At 47.5% G+C, this 18,414-nt stretch overlaps 1 protein-coding gene across 9 annotated transcripts in view; it reads right to left on the minus strand.

Annotated features, from left to right (window-relative positions):
* Positions 1-1,123: 1,123 nt before the first annotated feature.
* Positions 1,124-18,414, minus strand: part of ZNF385C (zinc finger protein 385C) — a 160,071-nt gene continuing 142,780 nt past the window's right edge. For 7 of the 9 annotated variants that reach the window (XM_083469872.1, XM_083469870.1, XM_083469873.1 and 4 more), the window contains 5 exons: positions 15,347-15,518; positions 12,784-13,125; positions 8,621-8,808; positions 6,058-6,171; positions 1,124-5,224 (listed from right to left, as the gene is read on the minus strand). In XM_083469872.1, coding sequence (XP_083325998.1) covers positions 5,003-5,224; positions 6,058-6,171; positions 8,621-8,808; positions 12,784-13,125; positions 15,347-15,518 — 1,038 coding nt within the window. In that variant the 3' untranslated portion in view covers positions 1,124-5,002. The remainder of the gene's footprint in view (positions 5,225-6,057; positions 6,172-8,620; positions 8,809-12,783; positions 13,126-15,346; positions 15,519-18,414) is intronic. The other 2 variants (XM_083469874.1, XM_083469869.1) reach the window with 1 other exon arrangement.

Genomic DNA, 18,414 nt, shown 5'->3' on the forward strand with positions numbered 1-18,414 from the left:
GAGTGTGTGCCTTGGTGAAGTCTCGGGCACTAGCCAATTGGCATAATCCAAAGTGTGCTTGCAGAACTATCCCCCCCCCCCAACTTGGCACTGGAGAGAAAGACTTGCACTTGTCTTGAACATAGTGAAGATGCTTACAGATTGGCCCCTGCCCTCTACCAAAATTATATCTGTCCTCATCCCCAGGACTCAGCTACACTGGCAAAGAAAAAAACGCTTTACAGTGGTGCCCCGCAAGACGAATGCCTCGCAAGACGGAAAACTCGCTAGACGAAAGAGTTTTCCGTTTTGGAGGTGCTTCGCAAAACGAATTTCCTATGGGCTTGCTTCGCAAGACGACAATGTCTTGCGAGTTCCTGTGGGTTTTTTTCCCTCCCCCCCCTTTTCTAAGCCGCTAAGCCGCTTATCAGCTGATCCGATCAGCAGATAAGCCGCTAAAAGCCGCTAATAGCGCTAATACGCTAATCCGTCAATGGGCTTGCTTCGCAAGACGAAAAAACCGCTAGACGAAGAGAATCACAGAACGGATTCTTTTTGTCTTGCGAGGCACCACTGTATATATGTTGTTTATGCGTTCTAACACTGTGACACCAGAGGGCTGTTTTGGCCAACACGATTTCTCATACAAAGTTTGCAATGTGCTTAACTGAAACATTTCTTTGATGCATCTAAATCTAGTCTCTCTTGAAACTGGAGAGTCCCCTCTCAAAATGCCACCGAAGTGGGAGACAAATCAGACTGGCTTGCTTCTTCTTGTCAGATGGCAGGCTGCCCGCTGAGCTTCATCTACTGGCTTGGGAAACGGCAAAAGCTCATGTTTGAAAAGCCACACAAATGGAGAGAAATGTCATTTTGTGTGCATTCTCTGAAGCATAAAGGAACCCGTGAGATCTACACCCTGAGACTTTAAATATGCTTGTTATAGCAACTGTAACTGCTTTTGGAGTAGGGCTAACCTGTCCTGATTCCTTGAACGAACATATTTTACATTTTTGATGTTGTCTGCCATAAATGGAAATGGGTTTTAGTGTCCCCTGGGACAGGAAGGTACATTTCAAAGCTGCAACAAGGAGACCACTGCAGCAAGGAAACTATGGTGCTGTGTGTGTGTGTGTGTGTGTGCGTGTGTGTGTGTGTGTGCGCGCGCGCTATGTGCTCCCTCCTTGTCATACAGTAGAAACAAGCACAGTACAGGAACCAGAAACAGGCAAAGAAACCTAAGAAGAACTGAGCCGCTTCATTAGTATTTTTGCATAGATTAGAATGGCTCGTTGCTTCATTATGGCCAGCAACCTTGCTGTTTTTATTCCAGTAGGGTCCATAATTATCCTTGAGGGACAGCTGCTGGGTATACGTTTGCATTCAGGAGTGGGTTTATAAGACTAAAGTCTGTTGACAGCTCTCTTAACCACTAGAACAGTGGTTTTCAACCAGTGTGCCGTGGCACCCTGGGGTGCCTTGAATGATGGTCAGGGGTGCCGCGGGCAACACTAGCCTCTGTCTTTCCCTCCCTCCTCTGATGCCTTCTCACGTCTCTGCCTCCCAAAGGCTTGCACAGCTATTTATTGCAGCAGCCCTGGCTATAAGCTCCCCAGGCGAATGGTGCCTCTGGGGATGGCCAGGGGTGCTCCTCAGGCCCCTGTGGGGCAGTGTGAGGAGGCACTTCTCTTTGAGAAGGGGAGGTGGGGAGGCAGTTCAGAGACCAGGGGCGACAGCTGTGGCTGCCCAGAGGACTCAAGGAGAGGGGAGCAGAGAAGAAGCTAAGGGAACATTCAATGGTATTTGAAAAGGGGCAAAGGGCTGCCAGCTCTGCAGGCAAGGGGTGGCATAACTAGGCTCCTGAGCCCCACAGGGGTGCCGCAGAAAGAATTCAGTTGTTCAAGGGAGCTGTGGACCCAAAAAAGGTTGAAAACCTCTGCAGCAGAATACCACCACCCCTGGCGGCAAAGAAATGCCGCTGCTTTGCATAACCTAGTACAGCCAATTCTTCGGAATCCCAGCAGAAGCCAGTCCAGATTCCTTTGGGATGTTTGTACCCTGGACATGAAGCCCAGGATCATCTGCACTTGCTGTTTTCCTTCAGTGTTGGCACCCCCAGTCTTTAGAATCTGTGGTGCCCCAAGCAAAGAAGAGACTTCTCAGAATTGTAGCCAGGAGAACCGCTCAACACTTGATGGAGCGGGGCCACTGCTTAAGTGGTGGCAGAGCACATGCCTGGTGAGTACAACGTCCCAAGTTGAGTTTCTGCCACCTCCAATTAGAGGAGCTCAAGTGGCAGGGCTGGAAAAGACCACTGTGTGACAGCTTGCAGAACTGAGAAAGGACAGGGTTACACAAGGAGGTGGCGTTCAGGGAGGGAAGCAGCTGTGGGGCTCTACCACTTGGCTGAGAAGGGCACAGGATGGAGTGGCAAGGTAGGTTTAGGTTTGGACACAGAAGGAGGACCAGGTGGGTAGGACTCCTGGAACCCTCTCTTGATGCACCTGTCAGTTTGTGGCAGAAGTACCACTTTGGTCTGCTGATGCACCAAGTCCTAAGACAATCAAAGGGGAGGAAGTGGCTATTAGGTTTTAGGGCACTCTCTCTTCAATACACAATTGTCTGGCAAATTTAATAATCACTTCTGATAGTGTGCATGTCCTTGCATTTTAGTTCACCCAGGGGTAATGTCACTGGGGTGCACCTGTCACCACTTGGTAAACTGGTCGTTTGTATTTTCCTGCCAGGTGGCGGGGCATTTTACCAATTCACCTCCTGTTTCCGTTGTTGGACGCAGAAGTGCGGTAGTTGGTAAGCAACCAAAGCGAATCACTCCCCAGCTATGTGCGTTCAGTGTAAGGTATGCAAGCAGCCATTGATGACGGAGGGCTCTCCTATTATTTTCCTTCCAGCATGCAGTCTGCTTCCCTTGCTAAAGGAACAGAGAGCTTTGTGCTTTGAAGGCACTTGCCAGCCAGATGGGCGGGGTACAAATAAATTTATTATTATTATTATTATTATTATTATTATTATTATTATTATTATTCCAGTCTGTGGCGTGGATTGTGCAGGCTGACAGCAGGCTCATCCACACTTCACTTGTCCTAGAAAACTTTTCCATTTGTGCCGCTGCTTTCCCCAGGAAAACCCGCTCTAACCCAACTGATGTTTGCTCCGATTCAGCAGTAAAGAGCAGGGGAAAGCAGAAGGACAATCCCATCCTATCTTGCAGCATAGGAGAAAGGACAGTAGTTTACAATTATTTCTAGCCTTTTGATTCTAGGAACTCAGCGGCTGATGTTTAGAATGAACCTGACGTATCCAGGGATCTGACTTCAGCTCACAGTGTTTTCTAGGAATAAGCTGCAAGATCTGTGATAGATGCAAAAGCGTTACATCGGAACTGGTTCTTGGTAAGCTGTTCCCAAGAGCAGCCTTTTATCTTCTGAACTCTGCAACCAAAAGCCGAAATCTGGGTATCCACCAACACACAGACAACACCAGCAAGATCTTTTGAAAATGCTCCCTGACGTTCCTATTTCACACAAACCTCCTTCCCCAGCCAGTAGTGTCCAACTGAACCCTACATTGGGGGATGATCCATACTGCACAGACATGAATATGTAAAACATTAAAGAGGAGTCTAACATCTCTAAACACTCATGGACACGTGATGGGACACTCATGACTTCCTGGTGTACGTTCACTACGTGTTTAAAGAACATAACCTTCCCTTCACATGCTGCAACTCTCATGACACCAGACACTGTTGCATGTGTGAAAAAACACAAGTGTCATGTAAAGTATGAGTGGTCCTAATAGCTGAGAACTCCTGGCTCTTGGATACTCCTTTTCCAAAGCACATCTAAATCCTATTCACTTTCCAAAGCTGTGGATAAAAATACTGTTTCAAAAAATGAAAAAAAAACCCAAAGTTCTGGCTCATTTTGCACCTAAAACCGATGCAACACTCCTTCACATTCTCTCTCTCTCTCTTTTAAACACACACATGAACCCAAGAAGAAAGCAAAATCTGGGCTTTTCAGTTCCTAATCTGAAAACCATTTGGTCATTTTGAAAACTTTTTTTTTTAAAAAAAATATTTTTGCCACCTGACATTAAACATTAAGGCTTGAGATGGTGGGGAGGGTTCAATCTGTACTCTCTGTGTGTCTGTGTGTGTAACTACTTTTGTTCGTATGAGAAATACTCCTTTTGTGCATACCCTCATTTTCCCTCTAATGTTTCTACTCAACAAACTAGCTCAATCCCTTCAGTAGTACGGGGTATTCTAGTACCTCTCATTAAAGGGAGAAATACCGACATTCACCTACATGCCAGAGTCTTAGGACCAAGCAGACATGGCGTTAAGGTTCTGTGACAGGAACTCCTTATGTCTTCTTTATTTTGAAAAAGCAGCCGGGGGGGGGGGGAGGAAGTGATCTGGATCAGGGCTACAGCATGCGGGGAGAGCCCCCCCCCCAATCTAAACCTGGCCTCCCCCCACATTTGCTTGTTGAAAAGGTGAGTAGTTCCAATCCCACATCACATCCTCTTTGGACCTCAGTTATTCACCACCCAGCAAACCCCAGACACTGAATCTCACATGGCTCCTGGATCGCAGTAACCCTGTGTAAAATGGCACCTCCAGATGTCCAGATTTCTAATGAACTAAATGTTCTTGACAAGCTCCACCTGCTCACCTGGATAAGGTGGGTTGTGCTCCTAGGTAGATCAACCAATGCCTGAAAACCTGGCGCATCGCAGGCCTGCCTGAAACTAAGAGGGAGGACAACACAGGCGGACCGAGGGGAATACTCTCTTTCCCCAATGTGTAATCGAAACAATGACATAGGCGGAAACGGAGATGAAAAGATTGGCGCTTAAAGCAGTGGAAGGTTTCTGGTTTGCCTCTGCTCAGAGTACAGCCTGATGAAGATGCCCTCCTTCCCTGTACTGCTTCTGCCCTGATCTTCCCCACATTGGTTAACTAAACGAACCCAAAAAACCGTGCCAAAGTTCTCTAGTAGGGGGCAAAGACGATAGGGCCTGTAGCTGCTCGCACAGGGCCTGGGGGGGTTCGGAAAAGCGCTGGTCCAAAGATGGGAGCTTGGAAGAGGGTAGCGGCAGCTGGTCGGAGCGTTAGCGGGCTGGGAAGAGCACACATGGTGGCTGGGGTGAGGGGCCCCGGCAGGAACCGTGCAGCCAAGGTCTTCGTAAGGTGCTTCTGCAAAGCCAGTTTGGACTGTGGGAAGGAGAGAAGGAGGGCGGGGGCAGAGACACACAGAAAGAGAAAGAGAGAGACACGCACCACGTGAATCAACGAGCTGCAATAGGAGAGGGGGGACACAGTGGACCATGACTTTAAATCTCTAGCGCTTAACTTAAGCTGGGCCCTACTAGGCCCCAAGCCCAGAATCTGTTTTGAAAGCCTTGGCTTAGCTCCGGAAGGTGTGAAATAGCAGTAAAGGCGAATGATGCTCCTGAGCATGCACAGAGGGCACTTCTGCCATACTGAGCAGTAAGGCCAACCCGAACCACATCCGAGATTGTGGACTTGGCTTCCAGGGTCATGCTGTACTTTCCGAAGCAAACTCAAGCCCTGGCACCGCTCTTTATAGATGTTAAGTATTTAAAAACCTTAGTAAAACACTGAGAATGTCCCCAAAATCCTGTTGTTGCCTTGGACCATGGATTCAGCTTACAGTTTACAGTTAGCAGCCCACCCACCACACCTAATAACACTTGATCCCCTCCCAAAAAGAATGAATTCAAAAAGATGTGGATAAAATTGGCATTCCTACGGTTTCATTTGTGATTTCAAAAGCTGACTGCTCAGCTTTTTAAAAAAGCTGGTGCTCTACTGCTGAACTAGTGCCCTCCTCCCATGTCATGCCATTACCTATCTCTCTCTAACTTCCCAATGACAACAATGCCTGAAGTTGTGCTGCAGACTGTTCAGCACCTAGACCAAGAAGGGAGACCAGGATCCCCAGAGCAAACCCATAGCTCCAGCCGCTCTTTAAAGGTATTTTCCAATAAGCCGTGCAGTTGGTCAGCACCTCGAGTGACAAGTACCTTCAGAATACTCACTGCCAGGGCCGTATTCTTCTGCAGCTTGCTGTATGGGCTGTATTTGGGCTTTGCTGGCTTCCCTGCCAGTCTGTCCTTATGCCTCCTGCTGTTCATGTGCTGTGGGTGGAGACATCAGACGTTAAACATTAAAAACTTCCCTAAACAGGGCTGCCTTCAGGTGTCCCTTCAGATCAAAGGGACGCGGGTGGCGCTGTGGGTTAAACAACTGAGCCTAGGACTTGCCGATCAGAAGGTCGGCGGTTCGAATCCCCACGACGGGGTGAGCTCCCGTTGCTCGGTCCCTGCTCCTGCCCGCCTAGCAGTTCAAAAGCACACCAGTGCAAGTAGATAAATAGGTACTGCTCCGGCGGGAAGGTAAACTGCATTTCCGTGTGCTGCTCTGGTTCGCCAGAAGCGGCTTAGTCATGCTGGCCACATGACCCGGAAGCTGTACGCCGGCTCCCTCGGCCAATAAAGCGAGATGAGTGCCGCAACCCCAGAGTCAGCCATGACTGGACCTAATGGTCAGGGGTCCCTTTATGTTTACCTAAAAGTCAGATCGCTTTTTTATTTCCTTGATATCTGATGGGAGGGCATTCCACAGGACGGGTACAGGTTAAGTTTTCTAATAAATTGTGGAGACCTTTTTTTATTAGGTGATTGCAATGTACATAATTTAGAATAAAAGGAGGCAAATTCTGTGCAGATGTTTTATGAGAGAGTTTTAGTGCCATCACTTTTTTAAATACAGTCGTACCTTGGAAGTCGAACGGAATCCGTTCCAGAAGTCCGTTCAACTTCCAAAACGTTCGGAAACCAAAGCCCCATCAGACATTCGGGTTCCAAAAATAGTTTGCAAACCAGAACAGTCACTTCCGGGTTTGCGGTGTTCAGGAGTCAAAGCGTTCAAGAACTAAGCTGTTCAAAAACCAAGGTACAACCATACTGTGTACCCTTGACTTAGATTTTTTCTTCTTTTTACTAACTTCTTTATGGAATAGTTCTAGTTGTTATGTAACCTAAGCCTGCCTTCAGGGATACGTCTGTGAACCTGAATGAATCTGTGAGTAAGCTACTTTTATATTAACATTAAACAGATTCTTGTGTTTATTCTTTTAAAGAGGGATTAGAAGGGATTTTACCAGGAAGGAATCTTTAACAGTAAGACTCAGATGAGTCAGTAACAAGCTGATCGCTGCGTAATTTAAAAAGGGGGATGTTTGGAACTCTGCTAGAATATGGAACTTACTAGTGCAAGTTAGGAAGGATATGATTAAATAATATATCCTCTCCTGCCTCCTTAATCATCCCCACAAAAACTGATTTTTTCAAATATATTTTCTTCACTCCATTTAATCATATAAGCCCCATTTTTGGAAGAGTTGTAGTAGTTTGAGGGTATTTTTGCCTATTTTTAAAAAGGTCCTCCAGGTGGCGCCCTTGCTCAACTCCTGGTACATTAAGGTTGAAGTTGCCCCCTAGCATGGCTTCTCCTTCAGCAAATTTATTGAATTTAAAATCATACATTCTGAACAAAAGTCGTTTCTAGTTTGATGCAAATATAGAACAGGGTTTTTTTTATAAAAAAATATTATTACCATTCATTGTTCCTTTAATATGCATCCACTATTCTTGTCTTTCAATATCAACTGGGTTTTAAAGTTTATTCCTTTGTCAAAAATGATTGCTACTCTCTGTCCTTTACTTGAACCTGATGCTATCACTTGGTGAGGGGACCAATTTCCTCATGCAATTTGTTTTTCAGTGGAAACTCCACAATACAAATTTGGGGGGAAATCTGTAAATAAGAAAGAGAGAGCGCGCAGTGCAGGGGGATCACCTCTCTCAAAAATTTTGAGGAACACCCATTTCCCCCCCAAAAAAATATTCACCTAGAGTATTTCTTATTCACATTTTATTCAACTGAAGTTGAAAAAAGCTCTCAAATATGGTGGAAATCTTTTTAAATTTCAGAATTACGGTAGCTAAATATGTCCAGGTTAAAGATTCTGCTTCCAACAGCTCCAACTCTAGAATTTTAGGGGGAAACCCAGCCTGGAAACTTCACTGAAAAATCTCAGAAGGTTTGTAGAAATGTTTGTCTGTTGTAGCTAAAACAAAGAGTTATGTGGCAAATGGAAAACTAACGTGTTTACTTCCACTGTGGGTTTTCAGGAGTAACATAACATCTAAGGAGGGTAAAAGCGCTTCTTTCCCATCTCAGATCACGAAATGCAGAATTATTCCCCTAACTCTGAAGTACATTTGTTTTCTTTCAGTGAAGTCGTGAAATGTGAATGGCTGAGTTAATGTTTATATGATCCCCGCCTGGCTGGGATCACTTTAGGAAGGAGAAGAAACCCTAAAATAAGGCCAGCAAAGCAGCCACAGAGGGGAAATAGCAATAGCCGTGCACAGCTCTGAATCAGCAAGTTTCAACTGTGGATTTTTTTCAAGAAATATTTTGGCCTCAGGAATATCGGTCTCACGACCCACGTCATAACAGTACGGCCAATCAGAGCAGCCAAAGGAGAAACTCTTTTTCTGCCTGGACCATTCTGCTTACCTGATTGAGCTGGGTTTCTGAGTTGACAAAGATCTCGCACACCTGGCATTGGAAGGCTTTGTTTTGGATGCTGAGGCTGCCTTTGCTGCCAATCCGCTTGGGCTTGTGCCCTACTCGAGAGAGGATCTTGCCCCTGCCTCGCCTTGGCAGAACGGCTTGGCCTTCCAGCATTGACTTGTGCTTTGCTCCTGGGGGAGGGGGAAAAAGAGAGAGCGGATGAGTTCAAGGAGAAGCAGCGACAGCTCCTTGGCTCTTGGAAATGTGAGGAGTTTCAGGATAAGAGGCATGTATGGGGTCAAAGGATACCAGAATGAAGGCAGCTGCTGCCACACTGGAAATACTAGCCCTTAACAAGTGCAACCTTAGGCAGTCTCCCTGAGTGACCTCGTAATTCTCATCTAGCAGTGGCTACATGCTGAACAGAACAAAGACTCTGTGATTTAGCCTTGCCAAGAGTCTTCGCAAAGGAGAGTGTTGGACAGAAAAGGAGAACATCTAGCCTGCAGGCCGAATAAGACCTGGCAGGGGTCCTAATTTGGCCCCAAGCCATGCCCACCCGACCCACATTCGATGTCAAACATGATGTCAAGTGTCGCGGGAGATAGAGACTAAGAACAATCAGTAACCCTAGCAAGCGCTCACCCCAATGTTCCTTGGCTTGTGGGGCTTGCACTCAGTGACTTTTAAACTTGCTGCCAAGTGCAAGGCCCAATCTGGAACTTTGGAATACAGTGGTACCTCTGGTTACGTACTTAATTCGTTCCGGAGGTCCGTTCTTAACCTGAAACTGTTCTTAACCTGAGACACCACTTTAGCTAATGGGGCCTCCCACCGCTGCCACGCCGCTGGAGCACGATTCCTGTTCTCACCCTGAAGCAAAGTTCTTAACCTGAAGCACTATTTCTGGGTTAGGGGAGTCTGTAACCTGAAGCGTATGTAACCTGAAGCGTCTGTAACCCGAGGTACCACTGTATAGCTGATTCTTGCAAAAGTGAGGACTGAAGTCACAGCTGGTCAGCCTCCCTGAGTTCTTTTGCAGGCGTGGTTTGACTCCAAACCACACCTGCAGAGGAATGTTCTTCCTTTTCATCCTGGCTTTAACTCAAGCTGTGCTGCAAAGGAAAAAGGGAGCCAGCTGACCTCAGGTGATTGTCAAGTGGGTAGCCCCACCTACCTGTCAATGGAGCCAGCTGAGGTGGGGGAGTTCAGGATCTGGCCTGTCAGTGGGATCCTGCCCCTCCCCCCCCCCTGAGGTAGTGCATTATTGTTGTTTTCTCAGCATGTGTGTGTGTTAGTGAAAACTACAAAGGATTTCTGAGCTCCTTCCCTTGCTCCAAGCCTATTTCTAAATTTGTAGCCCTGGCTTTTTTCCTTTTTCAAAAAAAGTGCAGTAGGCTGTGCCATATATTCCAAGGACAGCTGTCCTTATCTGCCATGAGTCAAGGGTATATGGTTTGGCGCCAGCTTTTATGAACATAGGAATAGTTCTATGCATTGCTTTCTGCTAAATTCAAAACTGAAGTGTCCCCTACCCATTATTTTAAAAAAACAAACACTATGGTGTATGTTTATGTGTTCTTTTTGTGCTGTATATTATATATGTTAATCTTATTATGCCTGAATCACACTGATATTTCAAATACGCTCCAGGGATCACAAACTGCATTATCTTCCCTGGTGCTGAAGTTGAATAGGAAAGCAAAGACAAATCCCAAATGAATTCATATATATATATATTTGTTTATTTCTAGCTACTCTGATTATTTCAATTCCTTGTCCTGTTTGAAAGTGTAAGTCATCAAAAATGACAGCCTGAAAAATTAAGGGTGAGAGCAATGCGGGATGCCCTTTGTTATCTCACCAAGAGAAAGTTCTGCATAGAATTTAAAAGCAACTTTTATTTGGATCAACTAAGGAGTCACAAAGAAGCAAGCAAGCTTCCCGAGTTCATAAAAATCCTTCATCAGGAGAAACGGGGGGGGGGGGGGGGAGAGAAGAAAGGGAGGGAGAAATAGATGTTACTAAACATGACAAAAAGCCCAAGCCTGCCACGCCGGAACAGTTTTAGATGGAATGGAGGAGATGCTAAAAGAAACCTATGTTATGTAAGGCTTGCAGCAAGAAGATCTCAGGTTGGCACCGTAATGTCAGGGAACTGCCATCAGAGGGAAGAGGAGAGGAAAGTCGCTCCAGTGATGCAGGGGAGGGAACTAGCAAGGAGAGAGAGAGGGTTCCCACAGGGGAAAGAAATCCAGGGGACACCAGGGAGAAAGGGGAAGCCGGGAGCAAGGTGGAGGGGAGGCTCAGAGACTCTTCCAGTGAAATCAGCGGAGAGAGCACAGGACCTCCGCTTGGCACGCCCACGCTGCGCAGAAGGCTTCCACGCAGAGAATCTAGGAGGAGACTTGGTGTCAAGCAACTTTTATGTTGGAAGAAATTTAGGTCCCGCCCACTGACGGATTCTGCCAGTGACTAAGACAGTCGCGTTTCAAGGGCTGTCAACCGGGGAAAGTTTTAGCTACACGGCTAGCTTGGAGCAGTTTGCAGTTTACGCACAAGCAACCCCAATTCCCATTACACGTAGGATACAGGAAGACACAAAGCTGCTCTCCCTCAGATTTGAAATATAGGTTATGTACCCATCAGCAGCTTAAAAGGCAGCAAGGTTGCTTTCCCCCCTACTGTGCTTCAAGTTGCATTTTCATGCGGCTGTACACATCAGAGGAGCTGTCATTTGCACATGCACAACAGAAGCCCAAAATGTACACACTTCATTCAGCTTAACTGCAAGGTTGCTTTTTCCAATCAGATGGAAGCTTTAGAACAGAGGGAAAGCACATCAATCAGATGGAAGCTTTAGAACAGAGGGAAAGCACATCAAACAGGGGTGTTTCTCAAGAAACTACAAGATACCTAGGAATTGTGGCTAACGTCATGAGTACTTGGCTTCAAATACCAGGAGTGGGAGTGCACTCGAGCCAGAGTAACGAGTAATGTGTATACAGCCATAAAAGCCAGAGGTTTTTTGTCTGAATAGAATCTGGGATCTCAGCTTTCCCCTCTAGACATGCTGTGGGTTTATAATGGTATTTGAAAGTATTGCAGTCAGTGCCCTTGCAAATAACGCCCCCCTCCCAAAAAAACTTACTAGCCCACCCTCACCGAACCATGCAGTAAGTGGTGACATAAAAATAAAAAAAGAGGCAGTTGTTATCAAGTTTTCTACCTAGCCACTTGGAGGAAACTTTCACCAGAGGAGACCAGGTGAGTGGTTATTTCAAAGTCCGGGAGGCAATGTCAGCAAAAGATTCCTGTGTTCAAGGCAGGAGGTTTCTGTACACTATCTCACCCTCACGGCCTTAAAGTCACATTTTCCATATCCACTGAGCTTGTTCACATGCAACGTTAGACCACAGATTACAATAAACTATGGTTTAATGAGCACAAACACTTTACTCCTCTTCCATTACTGACCAATGCCACACACGGGTGGAAATAAGGTAGGAACAAGACAAGAGTCGGGTTTGTTACGTAGGAACTCACACCCATGTTGTGTTTCTCTCCAAACAAACCCCCAAACAGAAGCCAAGGTTTGTTCTTAAAGCTTGTAAGAACATTGTGTACACACTGGGCAACTATCTGCTAACATCTTCGTATCGTCTCCTTCACTGCTCCATGCCACAAAATCCTAAACGGTGCCAAGCTAACATTCAGGTTCTGAACACAGGTTTATTATCAGCGGATCGGCCTAAAGTTATGCAAATCAGAAACCTTTCATTTTAGAACAACATTTGGGTTTCCTTGGGGCAAAATTTAGTTTCTGTTTTTAGGGGAATCTGGGAAAGCATGGCCTTAAAAGATAGGTCTGCAATTTTACCATCCTCAGATATCACGTAGACCGGGGCAATGAGGCGGGATGCTACACCCCTTAGGCTGTGTACAGATAATTATTTCTGCGCAACGAGGAAAATATTTTCCCTCCTACTGCTGCTATGGGATGAGTTCTCACCCATCATCAGTAGCTAGATAACTGGACAAACACATTTCAGAGGGGGAAGTGAGTCTCCATGGGCTGCATGCAATCGGCTCCGAACACACGTACGTGTATGTGGAGGCTGGCCCCAACTTTTCTGGGATTTAGCCAACAAAGGGCTCCTTCTTACCAGAATTGTGAGCCTCGAGCTGCGAGGCAGAGTTAACTGTCACCTTGCAAGTGGGACAGTATAGGTGCTGCTTGCTCTTCTTCCCCTCTTTCTCCGCGTCTGGCGCTGAGCTGGTGCTTCTGCCCAGTTCAGTGGCTGGAGTCTCCGCTCCAGGAGCCGCAGACGACGACGACACACTTGCAGTGTCTGGAGCTCCTTCCGACGGCTCTGAGACAGGTGGGGAGACGAGGGACAGGATTCCACCAGCCAGCTCGGCAGGTGACTCCTCAACAGGGGACATCAGGATGAGGCCGCAGGGCTCTGCTGCCGGCTGATTCAATCCCAACAGGCCATTGGATTGTGCTAACAAAAGAGAAGGAAAAGAGAAGGTTTTTATTTTCCCCCGGAGGATGTTGCTGCTTCCTCCCTTCCTGCTTTTCTTCTCTAGACTAGACCTTGGCCACCGCAGAGACAGGAACATAGGAACTCAGAACATTGGCCTATATTGAACATTACTGTCCACAATGACTGGCAGGCGCTCTCTCCAGGGGTTTCAGGCCAGACATTCCCAGTCCTACCTGGAGATGCTGGGAATTACACCTGGGAAAGCAGACACAGTGGTACCTTGGGTTAAGTACTTAATTCGTTCCGGAGGTCCGTTCTTAACCTGAAACTGTTCTTAACCTGAAGCACCACTTTAGCTAATGGGGCCTCCCGCTGCTGCCACACTGCTGGAGCACAATTTCTGTCCTCATCCTGAAGCAAAGTTCTTAACCTGAAGCACTATTTCTGGGTTAGGGGAGTCTGTAACCTGAAGCGTATGTAACATGAAGCGTTTGTAACCCAAGGTACCACTGTACACTGTACTCTACTGCTGAGATACAATCCTTCTTCAGAGTAACCTCTTTTTAACTGAAGCTGCCCTCTAAAGCTGATCAGTGGTGTGCAGAGGTAGCCCTAGGATTCCTTGAGCTCTTGGTGCCCCTCCCTGCCCCCCCAAAATCTGAGAAGCAGGTGAGGCTGCCTGGACAGGAGGAACACACTTCCTTGGGGCAGGATGGGGTACCAGCACTGCTCTCTGCCTGAAAGCTACTCACTCCAAGGACGCCCTTCCATTCCCCCTGGAGGCAGCGGCAGTGGCGGAAGCAGCAGCAGCAGTGGTTTTTCCTGCTGGAGAAGCTGGCAGATTCCTTCTTCAGACAAAGCAAGTGCTGGAGTGCTAAGTCGGAGGGAGGAGGGCACTCCAGGTGTCACGGGAAGACTCCAACACCTGGCAGGTGATTTTTGCTCCTTCCACCTGGCGGAGACCGGTTTTGCCAGCCCCTCAGTACGCCTCTGGTGGTGAGCCAGGGGCTTTTTCAACCATATCTGGAATGACCTCTCCAAGGGAGACCCGCTTTTCCCAGAATGGGATGCAGTACTTACACTAGGGGACGTGGGTGGCGCTGTGGTCTAAACCACTGAGCCTAGGACTTGCTGATCGGAAGGTCAGCGGTTCGAATCCCCATGACAGGGTGAGCTCCCGTTGCTCGGTCCCAGCTCCTGCCAACCTAGCAGTTCGAAAGCACGTCAAAGTGCAAGTAGATAAATAGGTACCGCTCCGGCGGCTTAGTCATGCTGGCCACATGACCCGGAAAAACTGTCTGCGGACAAACGTCGGCTCCTTTGGCCAGTAAAGTGAGATGAGCACCGCAACCCCAGAGTCGTTCATAACTGGACCTAACTGTCAGGGGTCCTTTACCTTTTTACTTACTCTAGAGGAGTTCTGGTGTCATTTTCCCTCTCCCATAACCAAAATAGCAGCTGCACAGAGGAGGGCCCACTCCACATCAGGACGGTGGGTGGATGAGAAAGAGATTCAACACTTTTGCCAATGCCATTTTCCTACCGAAAATCATCTCTCCTTCATAGCTGCTATTTGCAGATTCCCTTCTGAAATGGCTAGCAGCGCATGGGGAGGGATTTTCAGTGGGAAAACGACACCCTACCTCATTGTATTTATTTATTATTATCGATGAACTTCTCTGGGTAGCTCAGTTGGTTAGAGCATGGTGCTGATAATGCCAAGGTTGCAGGTTCGATCCCCGTATGGGATAGCAGATTATTCCAGCATTGCAGGGGGCTGGACTAGATGTCCCTTAGGGTCCCTTCCAACTCTACAATTCTATGATTTATTGCACTTATAGTCTACCTTTTTCTCCGAAGAACTTGAGGGGGCTTCCATGGTTCTTCCCACTCCTCATTTAATCTCCACAACAACCCTGTGAGGTTGATTAGGCCAAGAGTGGGTGACTGGCCCAAGGTTGCCCAGTGAGATTCATGGCTGAGGAGGGATTTGAACCCAGATCCTAGTCCAGCACTCTAACCATGACAGCACACTAGCTCACATTGTGGCAGGAGGCAAAGGGATGTGTTCGACGCCAGGTCTAATTTGACCAAGATTAACTAAATAACCCCCACGTACCATCTTACATTGCCTTAAAAATGCGTCCAGGTTATCACCCCACCCAGTTTCCAAGAAGTGGAGAGAGCATTCCCACAAACTCAGAACGTCACGCAGGGCTTTGTGGGCCACCACTGGTACCTGCATTGCTGTGGCCGGTGTCTCCGCTGAGGTCCAGCGCGGTGTCAAAGTCAGCAGCCGTTTTTTCTTGGCTGCCGCTGCCATCCACAGTCTTCTGCTTGTTTTTCACTGCTTCAATGGCTTTGAGTCTCCGGGCATGCTTGTGGCCTCTGTAATGCGCTTCAGCTTGATTCTGCGAGATGGCAAATATGGAGATGGTAGCGATAAGAGAGGGAAGGGTGCTTTCAAAGGCCATTCTACCGTACATAAATTCAAAGAAAGTCTATGGCGCGAATTACCACCTTTTTAAAGGGCTCACCCACCTTTCTGTTTGTCCTGGGCCTAAAAAGCATCCGAGAGGTTTCATGCTTGTCCTGTGCTTTCTAGGCAAAGGCCCAAGTGGTTTGCCATGCCGCATTTTCCCATTTTCCAGGAAAACCCTCTCTTTACTTCTGAATCGGAGCAGAAGTCAATCTGCAGAAAACCCAATTGACATTTGCTCCGATTTAGCGGTACCCAGAGGGTTTTCCTGGGGGAAAGCAGTGGGACAGCTGGAAGTTTGGACGAGCCCTTACCTGGTGGAGCTACACTTAGAGGGAGGATTTATTTATCTTGCACCTGCCACCCATTCCTTCTGGGGTGCTGGAAAGCACCACAGGCAGCAAAAACAAAACTTGAATATTTAATCCCTACATACAATTCTGTGTACATCCCCTCCCCATCCCTAGAGGGAAATGTCTTGGGGGGGGGGGGAAGCAGGAAAGGTCCAGAAGAGGGAGACAAAAGTGACAGGGTGTCATGGCTTGTCCGCACTTAGAAAACATGGGCCCGAGAGCTTTTCCGTTTGCCCAGCCACTTCCCCAGGAAAAACCTACTCTTTATCGCTGAATCAGAGCAAACGTCAATCAGAAGGAAATCTGAAGAAGTGTGGATGAGCCCTTGCTCTCCAAAAGTGAAATTGACCCAGACTTGCTTTTTTTTTTTTTAAGAGCACAGCATAACATGTGGCCTTAAGGCTGCGTCCCACAACATTTTATAGTGGGGGGTGGGTGGAGGGTGGGAGGAAAGACTGGCACTCGGAAGAGTTCCCCATTGCCTGCCTCCTCAATCTGTGTGCAAGGGGGTCTGCAACAGCCCCTCCTACCTCAAACATTATGCAAACGAGGACGAACCGCCAAGCAGCACCCTCATTTTAATTCAGATTGGATTTTAAGTTTCCATGAATTTGCCGCAGAGCTATTCATTCTGGCGACAATGGGGAGAATTGTCTCTGACTGCTAAACACACAAGCATTTTTTTTTGGGGGGGGGAGCAGGGGAGGGTGGTCACTCAGTATCCTTTTGTAGTCTTTTTTTTAAAAAAAATATTATCAGCATCGCACAGGCAGGGGGACATGAAGTGTGTGCTAATTGATTCAACCTTCCCACAGAAAGGTGGGGAAGGATAAAGGAAAGAATATACCCTATTACACACACACACACACACACACACACACACACACATATATTCTGGCCTGCCCGCCTGTGAACATACACTGCATGTTAGACATGCACCCCAGGAAGTGACAATAGCTGACAGTCACGTTCTCCTCCTCCTCCTCCTCCACCTAAAGGATATAGATTTAGCTATGTTACTTTATTTTGTATGTTGAAGCTGTTCGCCGTATGCGTTCTTTTATGACGCCTCCCATTTTTATTTCCTTTTGCCCAAAAGCTCCTTTTGAAACAAGCAATGGGTTGCATTTAATCAGGGGCAACGTGCCTTATCTCCACTTTGCCAGGCAGTGAACAATGCCAGGAATTGAATTATATGGGTGCGCAGCGTGAGGGAGGGAGGGAGGGGTGAAAGTTGTCACGGTATAAAATGGGAGGCTTATAGCAAAAAGCAAGGGATGGAGTGTGTGAGAGAGAGTGGTGGGGCAGGGTGAGCCAAGAAGGAGACACTGCTTTTGCTGGATGACCAGCAATCACCATAAAGCCAAAAGTGACATAGCCGAATTGTGAGGGGCCCCCCGGTCCTGAGCAGTCTAGGGTAAGGAATAGCAAAAGGGAGAGGAAAAGCTACACAAAGGCTGGCTTGTAGCTTATTAGAAGACCAGGGAGAAACCCTGAACCAGGAGCTTTTACAGGGGCAAAGGAGCACTGGCAGGTCGACTGTGGCCTACTGGCAGTACGAATATTCCTTGGCTCCTCTCCCTGCTGCAGTCCCTTCCTTTCGCCAGAGCCAAATAACAGTGCATGGCCTGAAGAACATAAGATGATGCAGGAGTGTTTTGACTCTTAAAGTGTCCTTGAATTCTTGGGAGTAAAACAGAGGAGGGCAAACAGCCTCGCCTCGATTTTCCACTCTGCCATCTCCTCCGCTGCTCTCTTCCTCGAAGGCCAGATGCTTGCATCGTGTTAAGGTGGCAGCAGAGGCAGTCACTCTCAAAAACGCATGGAGTATATCTATTTCCTTCTGGGGATCTGGGCCTGGGATTACAAGTCCCAGGACGCGTGGTGAAAAGAGAGATGAGTCAGGAGGACACCCCCAGTTCAAATCTTGCCATTGACAAAAGGCAACAAATGCCCTAAAGCAAGCTATTATCTAAGGGGTTGTCCACAGGGTTGTCCCTGTGCCTGGAAAGCATGAGTCCAAGCAGTTTTGCCTTCCCCTAGAAAAACCCGCTCTTTAGTGCTAAATCGGAACAAAGGGCAGGCCACGGAAAACCCGATTACCGCTGTTGTGATACAACGCTAAACCATGCGTTTTTCCAGGGAGAAGCTGTGGGGCAACAGAAGTGTGGATGATGACCCTTTAGTGCAGGGATCAGCAAACTTTTCAGCAGGGGGATGGTCCACTGTCCCTCACACCTTGTGGGGGGGGCGAACTATATGGGGGGGGATGAACGAATTCCTATGCCCCACAAATAACCCAGAGATGCATTTTAAATAAAAGCACACATTCTACTCACGTAAAAACACACTGATTCCCAGACCGTCCGCAGGCCAGATTTAGAAGGCGATTGGGCCGGATCCGGCCCCTGGGCCTTAGTTTGACTACCCATGCCTTAGTATCAGCCTCCCATATGCAATAAGGGTGTAATAATA

The sequence above is a fragment of the Podarcis liolepis genome, assembly GCF_965112155.1.
Source record: "Podarcis liolepis genome assembly, chromosome: 13".
NCBI lineage: Eukaryota > Metazoa > Chordata > Lepidosauria > Squamata > Lacertidae > Podarcis > Podarcis liolepis.